This window comes from Vigna radiata, chromosome 10 (assembly GCF_000741045.1).
Source record: "Vigna radiata var. radiata cultivar VC1973A chromosome 10, Vradiata_ver6, whole genome shotgun sequence".
NCBI lineage: Eukaryota > Viridiplantae > Streptophyta > Magnoliopsida > Fabales > Fabaceae > Vigna > Vigna radiata.
In genome coordinates this window covers 9,620,466-9,633,361 of record NC_028360.1, presented here as the reverse complement: position 1 = coordinate 9,633,361, position 12,896 = coordinate 9,620,466, and the positions used below count along the sequence as shown (strand labels likewise).

At 29.8% G+C, this 12,896-nt stretch overlaps 1 protein-coding gene across 1 annotated transcript; it reads right to left on the bottom strand.

Annotated features, from left to right (window-relative positions):
- Positions 1–9,430: 9,430 nt before the first annotated feature.
- Positions 9,431–12,652, bottom strand: LOC106774556 (gibberellin 2-beta-dioxygenase 8). Its single transcript, XM_014661588.2, has 3 exons — positions 11,725–12,652; positions 9,866–10,190; positions 9,431–9,786 (listed from the first exon to the last, which is right to left on the bottom strand). The coding sequence occupies exons 1-3, from the start codon at positions 12,177–12,179 to the stop codon at positions 9,541–9,543; spliced, it is 1,026 nt and encodes a 341-aa protein (XP_014517074.1). The 5' UTR covers positions 12,180–12,652; the 3' UTR covers positions 9,431–9,540.
- Positions 12,653–12,896: the final 244 nt, after the last annotated feature.

Here is a 12,896-nt window from a genome sequence, read left to right as displayed (position 1 = left end):
TTCATTCTGGAAACTCGAATGTGGAGCTGTGAGACGCAACAGCTTCGTCGGTGGTGACCTGCGTCTTGGCAACTGGTGCGTGGGACATGACGCAGGCACGACGGCACTTGAACGGTGGTACGTTCAGAGGGGAGGTGTTCTCGTTCGTTGTTGTGGTGGCACGGTGGCACGTTTATGTTTTTACATGGATGCTATAATTAAATTTTTGTCTGTTTAAGCTTGTAGTTAATCTCATTATTTTGAATTTTATTTTTTGTCATGTATTGAGAATAAACAATAATTGTTTATGTAATAGTTGTTGTATACTTTTATCATGTATTGAGTATAACCAATAATAGTTAATGTAATAGTTGTTGTATGTGATTATATGCTCTTGTCTTCGAACTAACTTCAATAAACTTTCAAAAAATACAGACTTTATTTTATTTTATTAATGTGTTGTGAAAGGTAAGGAATTATATCCTTTGTTTAAGATATATGTATGAGTTTGATCAACTTTTTTTTCATTAACATTTTCAATCTTCAATCTTTGAAAATTAATATATTTACATTTATTTTCATGTTTTCTAGTTCACAACTTGACATATAATTTTAGGAGAATTCAATGGTTTCTTTTTATAATGTACCACTCTATAATTGAATCTTTTTATTGATAATAATTTTTAACATATTACTTTAAGATCTTTATGTATCTCTTAACCAATACATTCACTTTAAGAAAATCGACACACGTATTCTAATTTCCATCACTACATGAACTATCAAATTATTTATGATACCGAAAAATGAGAGTGAAAAATACATTTCCAATTGTCACATTAATTTGATGGTTTCATTTTGCAATTCATCTAACAGTCGAGGGTTAACAACTTTTTTGCAAATAGCATTAAACAACATACTCAAACATAGGTGTTGGAAATCCTACATCGACTAGAGATAAGGCCAATTTATAATATATAAGTGGGGTGCAGACCTTACCTTATAAGCCGATTTTATGAGGTTGAGTTAGGCCTAAAACTCACTTCTAACATGGTATCAGAGCTATGGTTAGAGCCTATCCTAGTGATATTTATTGGGCATATTGTTCTACCCGCTATTGGACCGTTATCGGACCACCCATTAATATCTAGTCTCACGCTCGAGATGTATATACCTCGGCGTGAGGGGGGTGTGTTGGAAATCCCTCTAACAGAAATAGGTATCGGTTCGAATAGCTACGGGTAAAAGTTGTTGCATCAAGACATGGCAATCATGAGACTTTAAACCAACTAATATTAAGGTTAGTAATATTTGAAAAGTAACATTGTGGAACCTTCCCACACTACTTAAACACTTATAAAAAAATTACTTTTTTCTTTTTCAAAAAGAGTGTGAGAGAGAGGTAAGTGCGTCTTCCAATTGACTATAGACGGGGCATACACGAGGGGTCATAAGAGACAGCGTCTTCCAATTGACTATAGACGGGACATACACGAGGGGTCATAAGAGACAATAGTGGAATAAATATGAACAAACAAGAGAGAAGAAAATCCTAGAAATCCAAGATTCTCTAATCAAGACACAAAACATAGATCTTGAAAAAGGAGAAATAGACGATTACAATGCTCCTAATCATTGTTGGAGAGGAGATAGGACACGCCGCCACACGTGGCAAAAAAGAAAGCAAAGCTACAACTTTAAGAAGTGCATGAGAGCACGTAGGAACTTCAATGAAAGTGTCGTTGATGGCAGGATGGTCGTCTGGTAAAGGCTATGAATTTTTTTCCAAAGAACTTTAGGTTCTAGATACCATGTTTAATATAGTAAAAGTTATATATAGTAAAAGAAATATAGACTAAGCCTAAAACACAAATAAAAAATAATAACAAACTAGCTAAAAATAAAAAATAAAGATAAGACATTTATCTAAGATATCTAATAATATAATATATTTAACATTACTAATAGTGTGAAAGTTAAAATAATGACAATTGAAAATGCGATATTATACATACAAATTATGGTAGTTATCAAATTGTCGTATTATATTATAAATTAAGATATTTTTTACTAATATCGTTATATTAAAAATGCCACCATATACATGATGTTTGTAGTGTTTCCAAAATGTAAACATCAATTACACTATTTTATATATATATATATATGGATTTACCAACTTGCATATACTTCTTTATAGTTGGTATATTTTAGTAATGTATATTGGGTTTTAGTAGACAAAAATATCCTCATATATTGTGGATTCTAAGTTTTAAGGTCAAGGTATTTGAACTCAAAACTAAAATAAAAATAAACAAGAAATCCCCAAACACTTACTTACCTTCGTCATTTCTCTCAACCCTTTCTCTTTCATTTTTCTCACTTCAACCTTTTCTCTGTTATCCCTACTGTAGTCTCAAGTGAAAAAATCAGAAACATTCGCCTAACCTTAATCTACCTTCTTCACTTATCCAATTTGTTTCTCTCTCATCTCCATACTCTCTCTCACCCACCCAATTCTAATTGAAGTGAAATATTTCAGATAAATCAATACAATTAGGAGGATTCGATGAAAGGACATCAATTTAAATCCTGAATTTTCGAATTGAAAGAGATATATCGAGAGAAATCAAGAATTCTCGTTATTTCTTAGAATCATGGATAGGTTGGGGGCAACAATATCATAAAATATAATTAAAAAAAAAAAAACTAAAATACTGGCAATTTGAAACGAAATATAGTTCCAGATCCATGTATTCTTTTTNTACTATCTTTTTTGTACTAGATTCAATTATGTTGGAACAAAATCTTTCATCATTTTTCGAATTCTTCTTTTTTATCTTAGTTGTTTTCATCCTTTTCTTAGATTCAAATCCAAAAAGAGTTATAAGTTAATTAAAAGCAACCCACAACACCACAATTTGTTGTTCTTGCTTTGTTCGTTCATTTGTTTTCCACTTTAATAACAAAATAATCAAAATTATTTTGGGGCTACAGTAGGATGACAGAAAAAAAGTTAAAGTGAGAGAGATGAAAGAGAAATGATTGAGAGGAATAAGGGGGGTGAGTAAGGGTTTGGGTTTTTTTTTAGTTTTGAGAATGAAAATTATTCAAATATCTTTGACCTTAAAACTTAGAATCCATAATATATGAGAGTATTTTTGTCTAAATTATAACTGTTATGGTTTGGACTCTCCATCTCTTCTTGTTGCCTTATTTGCTAACTTCATATTAACAATTATTACAAAAAAATACAAGAAATAAAACATAAATAAAGGTAAGCCAATAATAACTTTGAGAAATCTTAACATAAATTAAATACAACCAGTTAAGGATTTAACAATCACCATCTACCATTTCAACTAACATACATTTACTCTAATATACATACATATATAAGTTAAATTTTAGAATCAACTATCGAATTTATGCATTGTTTCAGACTCCATTCCAGAAGTCTTGCACCTGTCACCAAAAAATTTAAATCCTTAAATCTCAAGTGTTACAAACTAGTAATAGAACTTAGTTTCCTAAAACCTCAAGTGTTACCGACCAGTAACAAAACTTGTTTTCCCCCTCCTTGTGATAGGATAAGTTCTTTATAGCTTGAAAAGAGGTCATCGACCTCAAAATCAACTATAGGAACCTCTTTCATTTTTCACCACCTAGACTATGTTCTCTACACGTGTTTGTGAGTTTATAGAGTATAGGAATGACTTCAATGATGTCCATAGTCAATGTATAACACTAACTATCTTACCATACTCTTCCTTCTTAAGAAGAATATAACCACACAACTTAACACACAAAACAATATATCACATCCCTTTATATTAAAATAACATTCTTGAAACATTTCATAATTTAACACTCTTCACTTATATATATATATATATATATATATATATATATATATATATATATATATATATATATATATTGTTGGATAAAAACTGACAAAAACGCAAACAAAATTTCTTGAGGCGTGTAGATTCATTGTCCTTAAGGACTTATCCGCGGTATATTGAGTAAGTACCCCAAGATACAACAAGAATTTCTCTGAGGATCTTAGAACTAGCAAGGATCTCTAAAAAGAGTATAAAATAAACCCAGAATAATTTTAGAAGAGGAAAATAAGAAAGGAGAATGAGAGAAGACAAATTTTGGATTATGTTTTGGAATGGAGAAAGAGCTCGCTATTTATAGAGCTATGGAAGAATAAAATCAATAAAAAACAATAAAAGCAATAAATAATTTGACCGTTGCAGCACTTAAAAATTTGATTGTTGCTAATTAATAAAAATATTAACGTTGCAAAATATTCTTTTACAATAACATAACATTATTACAACAATCCCCCACTTTAAAAGAAAGTTGAAAGAAAAAATCTTTGACTCAAATAGTTCAAACATTAAAAGAAAGATAAGAACTTTTATTCTGGGTCTCAAGATGTAATGCATCAAAGCTGGTATAGCAAGCTATATGAACCAGCCTTAGATTGAGATACTTAGCACACAATGTAGTTGGTATAGCAAGCTATATGAACCAAAAACACTTGACGTGTGCTAGAGGTTTATCAATCACAATACACCCTCATAATCCTTGTTTTTATCGCTATGTTGCGCTTATTAGGCCATGCGTGTACCCGGTGTTCATGAGTTCTTTAGAGATCATGCCAAGATCTCATGCAAGCGGCCCCACTCGACACTCACATAGGTGATTTCATCAAGTGTATGCTGCAAATCATACATCACCAATAAGGGATATGAAAATCATTAAAACTTTGTTTAAACTAAAATTCTTTCACCACATAGAATTTTAATAACAAAGTTTAGCTTCTCAATAATGCAGTCTCTAACACTTTCACACACACACATCATATAGGAAGGGACATAATTGATTAAAATCAATTTAGTGCTATCAAAACTAACAAGTGACTTGTTTTTACCCATATGAACCTTATTCATGGGATCTCCAATCACAAAGGTTGGGTTACCATCACTTGTTTGTTTGCAAGTGGCTTAAGTCTCATTTCCCTCGATGTTTCTAATATCATTATTCTTCCCAGGGTTTTGTCAGAGGATCTGCTAGATTTTGTTCTGACTTCACATAATCAATGTAAATAGTTCCACTCTTTAACAGCTGCTTCACCAAATTGTGCTTCAATTGTATATGTCTGTTCTTTCCATTGTAATTCTTGTTTTTAGCTATAGCTATTACTGATTGGCAATCATAGTGTATTGATACCGATGGGGTTGGTTTCATTCCTAGTGGAATGTTCGCTAAGAAGTTTTTCAACCACTCAACCTCATTACTAGCCATCTCAAGAGCAACAAACTCAGATTCCATTGTTGATCTTGCAATAATAGTTTGCCTGGCTGATCTCCATGTAATCGCACCACCCCCAAGTGTGAATACATAACCACTGGTGGATTTTGCCTCATCTAAATCAGAGATCCAGTTAGCATCATTGTACCCTTCTAGTACAACAGGAAATCCACTATATTCAATGACATAATCCATTGAACCTCTTAAGTATCTCATAAGCCTAACAAGTGCATCCTAATGTTCCTAATTTGGACATTGAGTGTACATACTCAGTCTACCTAGTGCATAAGCAATATCAGATCTAGAAAAAGCTCATTAAATGTAGTAAGCTCCCAATTATCTGGGCATACTAAGGCTGAGATAATGATTCTCCTCTATTTTTCATTAATTTAGAATTAGCATCATAAGGAGTACTCACTAGTTTCAAGTCATAAAACCCAAACTTCTTAAGAAGTTTATCAATGTATTGTTCTTGAGATAGTAATATACTATCTCCCTTCCTTATGATTCTAATACCTAAAATCACATTGGTTTCACCCGTGTCTTCCATTTCAAATTTTGATCCTAGAAACAATTTAGTTCTAGCGACAATCTCATTGCATGTACCAGAAATTAACATGTCATTCACATACAAAATGACATATTCTCTATTTTAAAATTTAGAATATTATCAAATATCATTAGGTGAAAAGCCAAAGTTATTTTTTCAAATAATTAAGTAAAATTACCTATACCCCCACAATTTTAAAATATTTAAGATTGGTAAACGAGAAAATACGTGGTTGTGCTTCTCTCATTTGTTGGTAAATATACGAAAAATTACTCAAGTACCTCATCTTCTTATTTCTTTTCCTTTCTCTGGAGAGAAAATCTTCTCCACCTTTCCTCAAACATTACAAAGGCATGACACATGAAAGTTTTTTTCACCTCGTCTCCCTCTTCTTCATCCTCATTCGTGATCCCTACAAATGCAATAAGAAGCCATCGTTTCTGCGAACATCTTACTAGCCTCCGAAAGTTCTGTGTAGAGAAGGCATCGACTTTTGACACGTCTGGAAGTGGTTTCACAAATACCATTTGAGTTCTGGAAACAAAGTTTTAATCCTTCGGGATTGAGTTGTTAATGTCAGTCATAAGTCCCCCACGATAACCCAGAATAATTTTAGAAGAGGAAAATAAAAAAAGGAGAATGAAAGAAGACGAATTTTGGATGATGTTCTAGAATTGAGAAAGAGTTCTCTATTTATAGAATTAGGAAAGAATAAAATCAATAAAAGACAATAAAAACAATAAATAATTTGACCTTGCATAACTTAAAAATTTGACTGATGCTAATTATAAAAAATATTAACTTTGTAAAATATTCTTTTATAACATTATTACAATAAATATATATATATATATATATATATAATTGTCAAAATACATTTATTATTTTCAAAATACATAATTTTACTCCAACTTTTATATTTTTTAGCTAAAAAAATAAAATAAAAAAATTAATATTTCGATGTTCATATTAATTATCTAGTACATCTTAGTATACTCTAAACATCTAAACAATATTAATTTTAATATACAAATATGTATAATAATTTTCTCACACTTAATCTCACAATGAATAAATCTGTTATTATTGCTAACATTTGAGAAATTTCGGGAAAGATTTTATTATTATTTACTCTTCATTATGTTATTATTGGTTGAAAAATTAAATAATAATTAAATTGTTCAAAGGATAATAAAAAAAGTTTAATTATAATATAAAAAAAGTTTAATAATTATAATCCTGTAATAATTATTTAAATGTAAATTGTTACTAAATTTTACAATTATAATTTGTCTTAAAAGATTTAAACTATAAAATAGAAACGGAAAAGAGATTTTTTTTTTCTTTTGAAAGGAAAATTCATGCTTTGTTTATTTTGGAAATTTACTTTTTCCAAATAAAAGAAAACGAAAATTATTTTTATTTGTGTATGTAAAATTGTTCATAAATTAGAGCGAATAAAGGAAGGGAAGTTCAGATTCTCCCTCCCTTCTTAGTCAGCAGATTTATGAAAAAAGAGAGAAATTTTACAAATTTGCTCTTATTTTCTTTTTTATAACTGACACCATTAAATTTCATTATAACTGATCAAAGAAGAAATTTTTATAATTGAGTGTCCATGAATGCATAATAAATTATGGAAGGAAACTTAATATATTTTAAGAAACAGATTGATTATGTCTATTTATATATAGTATCTTTAAAAAATATTTTTATTATGTATTATATTTATTTAGATGGAAAAAAAAAGTGTAAATAATTTAATTTTTAAATGTAAAAATTGGCACCGATATTATTTGATTTCTTTTTACAATTATTCACTTTAACTTAGGTTTTGTTTAAATGCTTTAAAAATTAACAAATACAGTAAAAATATTGGAATGAAAGAAAAATATTTAATTTTATTTGCAGATAAGACTTTGTAAATTAACTAATAAACTAACAATACATAATAAGAATAAAAAAAATGAATTTAAACCAAAAACTACGTACTAAGAATAAAAAAAAATATTTAACTCAAAAAAGAAAAAGGAATTGATTCATTATTTCCTATAATGCTTACAATTACTTGTTTATAATTAACTTATTATTATCATTTTATTATTTTGGATGCTCAATTAAAAATATTTTAAAGTAGGATGCTGATATTTTAACAACTTTTTTTAACAATTTTTTTATAATTGGATCATGTATCACTACTTTATTGGTCTGTTTGAATTAATTTTAAAAAAATATTTGAAAGGAATTAATCATAAACCACCACATTGTCAAAAATTGTTAAAAAAACATTTTCCTTTGAAGTAAGTAATATCTTCTTTAAATTTAAACAAAAATGCATAAAAAAAACTAAGATAAAAATTAAATATGATGAAAATAAATATATTGATGTAAATAATTATAATAGCATGAATGATGCCTAATTTTGTAAAAAATTATAATTATATATATATATATATATATATATTAATGAAAAAAAATGATTAGTATTTAGTTAACTTATATTATTTTTAAATAGAAGAAAATTATTATTTTTTAATAGGAAAGAATAAACATGTTAATTATATATAATTAACATGTTTATTCTTTCCTATTAAAAAATAATAATTTTCTTCTATATAAAAATAATATAAGTTAACTAAATACTAATCATTTTATTTTTGTTCATTAACAAAATAAATTAAATTTGTAAGAGTATAAACTATTAATTTTTTTTAAGTTAATGTGATTTTTGTGAAATATAATTAAAAATAATAATTTAAATATTAATTTTAATTTTATAAATCAATTACTTGTAATTAATAATTTTTCAAATTTAATTCATTATTGAAATTAAACTAAGTATATATATTTATTAAATAAGTTTATGTAAATATCTTTTATTATATAAAATTAATCACTTTATAACTATTCATTATTCAATTTAATTTATACTTATCATGTATCTCTAAACTTAGAGTCGAGTCTCAATCCATTATCTTCTATCGAAAAAGAATACCATAGAATAATAACCGTATACTGAAAATATAACTACCAAACTATCTTTATAGTATTTTGAATGAAACAATTTTATCAAAATAAAACAAATAGAATAAATATTAAATTATCATATCTTATCTTTTCGTGCTAACAAATCAAGTGCAGAATCCTAATATAATTTATTTTTAAATTATGTTGTTAGTCTTCTATGCAAACAAATTTATAAAAAAAGTTAAAATATATTTATATATATGTAACCAAAATCTTATAAACAAACTCATTTTAATAATTGTAAAGTTATCATGGTAGGTTGGTTGGTATTTGAGTGACCTGTATGAAAGTTGGTAGTATAAAATGATGATGGTATTTTGACCATACTTTTTTATAATTTTTTTATAATAAAATACGTATCATTAAAAATATTTAAAATGAATCCATCACAATCATGAATGCGTTATCAATATTAGAAGTGGGTTATAGGCCTAATTCGATTCCATAAAATCAAGTTGTAAGGTGAGGTTTGTATTTCACCTATATATATTATAAATTGGTCTTATCTCTATCTATTCGATGTGGGACTTCCAACATAATAAAAAATTATCAAAAAACACTTTTTCCGTATAAAATATATGTTTTGAACATAGCATGAATATAGCAGTGAAGAATAAGATAATGGTACAACAGAAGATGGAACTGAAAGTCATGAGTCAAAGCAATGAAACTTGAGAATTATGGCTGTGCTGAAATCTTGGAAGGCCAACTTTGTGCCCTAAGGCTTTGAGATCTTCTTGCACTTGTGCTCTGAACTCATTGTAAGTAAATGGCTTGTACTTTGAGCTTTCAATCACAACTTCTTCACCAGGAAACACGAAATAGCACACTGAAATCCTCTCTTTATGTTTGTTTATTCTCACTCTGTGTGTCACACTCTTGTACCTGTCGTTGCTGATTGCCTAAACCAAACCAGAACACAACGTTAGTGATTAATGATAACCATATATAGAAGCATCAACATAGAAAAAGAACATGGACCTGCATCATGTCTCCTAGGTTGACAACCAAAGTGTCGGGAATAGGTTTTACATTGATCCATTGATGATGTTTGAGAAGCTGAAGGCCACCAACTTCATCACCTTGGTTCAAGATGGACATGACTGAGCTATCTGTATGAGCATCCATGCCCCAACCAACATTTGTATCAGGGTAATTCGGGTACCGATACACACGGATCATTCCACTTTTTTCTGCCATGTATTCCTTTGTGCTTTTCATATTCAACTCAAGCTTCTTCGCCATAGCTTCGAATAATCTTCTGCCGATTCTCGACAAATGCTTTTCATACTCCATTACCACAACTCTACCACATTTACACATCTTCTTAATTAGTTAATTATGTTAACTCTCTAAATTTATAGAATAATTAGTACAAATTATTAAATTAAACACATAAGAATATTCCATTTTATATTGATATATGACAGAATCAAATATAATTAAGTATTATATTTATATGATATGATTTTTTTAGAAATGTCATAACGTTGCTATTAACTAAGTTAAAATATATATTTAAATATAGGATAGGATGGCCATGTTTGATGATGTTGAAATAATTAGTTTTTGAGTTGATGCCCATGTCCGATGGCCAAGTAATTAATTTATATGAATTATGTGAAGAAATATAATATATATAAATAACAAGATTCAACCTTATCCTATCTTTTTCATTACCTAATAAAAAAAAAGTGAAGCACCTAATCGATTTGTCTTCCTCCTCTAATTGTTTGCGTCTCATAATTTATTACGCGTGGACCAATTTGATTAGTTGATGAACTTTGTGGATTAATTCAACATTCAACACGTCTTCTTCAATCACCTACTTCTCTCTACACATCGCTAACTAAGGACGATAAACAATTATTTCAGGAGAATCTTTAGGCGCTTAATTATTAAATATCTTGTGTTTTTCTCTAATTAAAATTATAATTTTGCTACGGTGATATGTTTGTTTTCAACTTATAACTTTATTTACAGTAATTGCTGAAAAAAGCTTCATAATTGTAACAAAAAAACAGGTAAGGAACTGGGTTCAGTTGCAAATACAAGAATTTCAAAATTGGTAGTAAATAAATATGTCTCTTCCATTTATTTATGTTTTTCCTAATTTTGATGGTCAAGGAAATTATACGTTAAATATGGCCATCAAATCTGATTATCATCCTCCACGAAATCACACAATCCAATCGGTCGAAGCACCCGTTCACGTTGTCCACCAACTGTCATAATCTCGAAAAGGTGACGGGTACCCCACAACTAAAACCATGATCTCGTGTGTTTTAATAAAGGATATAATGATATTTAGACAACATTTTTTTACTACGTATTATTCTGTAATTGATTATAAATAATAACATCGTATTAGGTTTGTGATTAAATGATATTATAATAGGATGATTATATTTTGATAACACTTTTTGATAATTTTTTGACAACGAAACACGTGTCATCACTTTATTAATATATTTGAATTTATGTTTAAAAAATTATTAAAAACGGACTAACCTATGCATTCTCAAAAATTGTTAAAAAAGTGTTGTTAAAGTTATTTTTTCCATTACAATAACAAAATATATATACCTTCTTTGAATTTATTAATAATTATGATAATAAGATTGAAGATTTTATGTAAAAGATTTAAAATGAATATTTTTGAAGGCACATGCATGTACACGACACAGCACAGAACACAAGACAGAAAGTCCAAAAGATAGACCCGAGGGCCTGCCAGAAAGAAACAAAAACCAATAAACTATAAGGGAAACAAAAGGCATAGAAAAACATGGAAGAAGACAAATGAAAATAATTCAAGTTGTTGGTGATGTTGTTCTGACCTTACGGACTCGAGTGTGGGAAGTTGAGGGTTGAAGTTGGAGAGTTGACTCAACGGCACAGAAAACCCTTCAACCCAGTTCATGTTTTGGGGGCTTCTTGTTAGGGCTGTCCCCGACGGTGTTAGGGCAGGGGTGCCCCAAAAGTATGTCACAGGACTGTCGCTGCATGCATTTTTTTTGGCCTCAAAGGACAGAGAGAACAGTTCCTTTGCTACCTCTTGAACCTCCTTCAAAAGGGTCAACGGAACACCATGGTTGACCAGACGGAACAAACCCCAATTCTCGCAAGCTTCTTCCAACTTTTCATGGTCCAACCACTCGAGATCTATGATGGGCAAAGGATCCGGGTCCGGAAACTCTTCGTCCGGGTCGGCGTTAGGTGGTGGTGGTGGTGATGGATGTTGCTGCTGGTCTAGGTGGCGGAGAACGGGAGGATAGGACTCTAAGTTGTTCATGCTGTTGTTGTTGTTGTTGAAAAGCTTGGATATATAGAAATATCATATGTGGTTTGGTGTTCTTTAATAGTAAAGTTGAGAAATGAAAACAGGTTATGAATGCATGCTATGATTCAAACAGCGGATGAATGAGATTGGTGACCATATATATATATATATATATAGAACTCACAAAACGGTTCGGTTCAGTACCATGTTGGATCGATTTTTACTTTTAAATAAAACAAACGGACAAAGAACTATTAAACAGGTAAGAAAATTGGTCTAGTACGCTTTTACTTTTAGAACTATTGGAGTGAATGAAATATTGAGGTTTGGAACGTAAATAATTGACAGAAAGCAGTGTACAGTGGTGGGAAATTAGTCTATTCTTGAAACAGTGAAAAAGTTGTGCAGAGGATGATTGGATTAATATGAAGAAAACAAAGGTGATACTTGGAAATTGGAATTGATGAAGAGTGTTTTGTTTGGAGTGGAAAAACTTATGTGATTCCAGAGGATTCTGCAAGGGTACCAAAACTATATAGAAATTGACAAGTGTCCATGAGCCCCCTATGTGCAAAGGTCCAAACAAAAGGAGAGTTGTCCAGTGTTGGGACCAGTGTACGCAGCATGGATTGGTCCCCCTGCACTCCCTACCCTATTCCAAAGGGATGGTGAACAGATGACCAAATCAGATGCTATATGTATGTATGTATCACCACCGACCCATGTGTT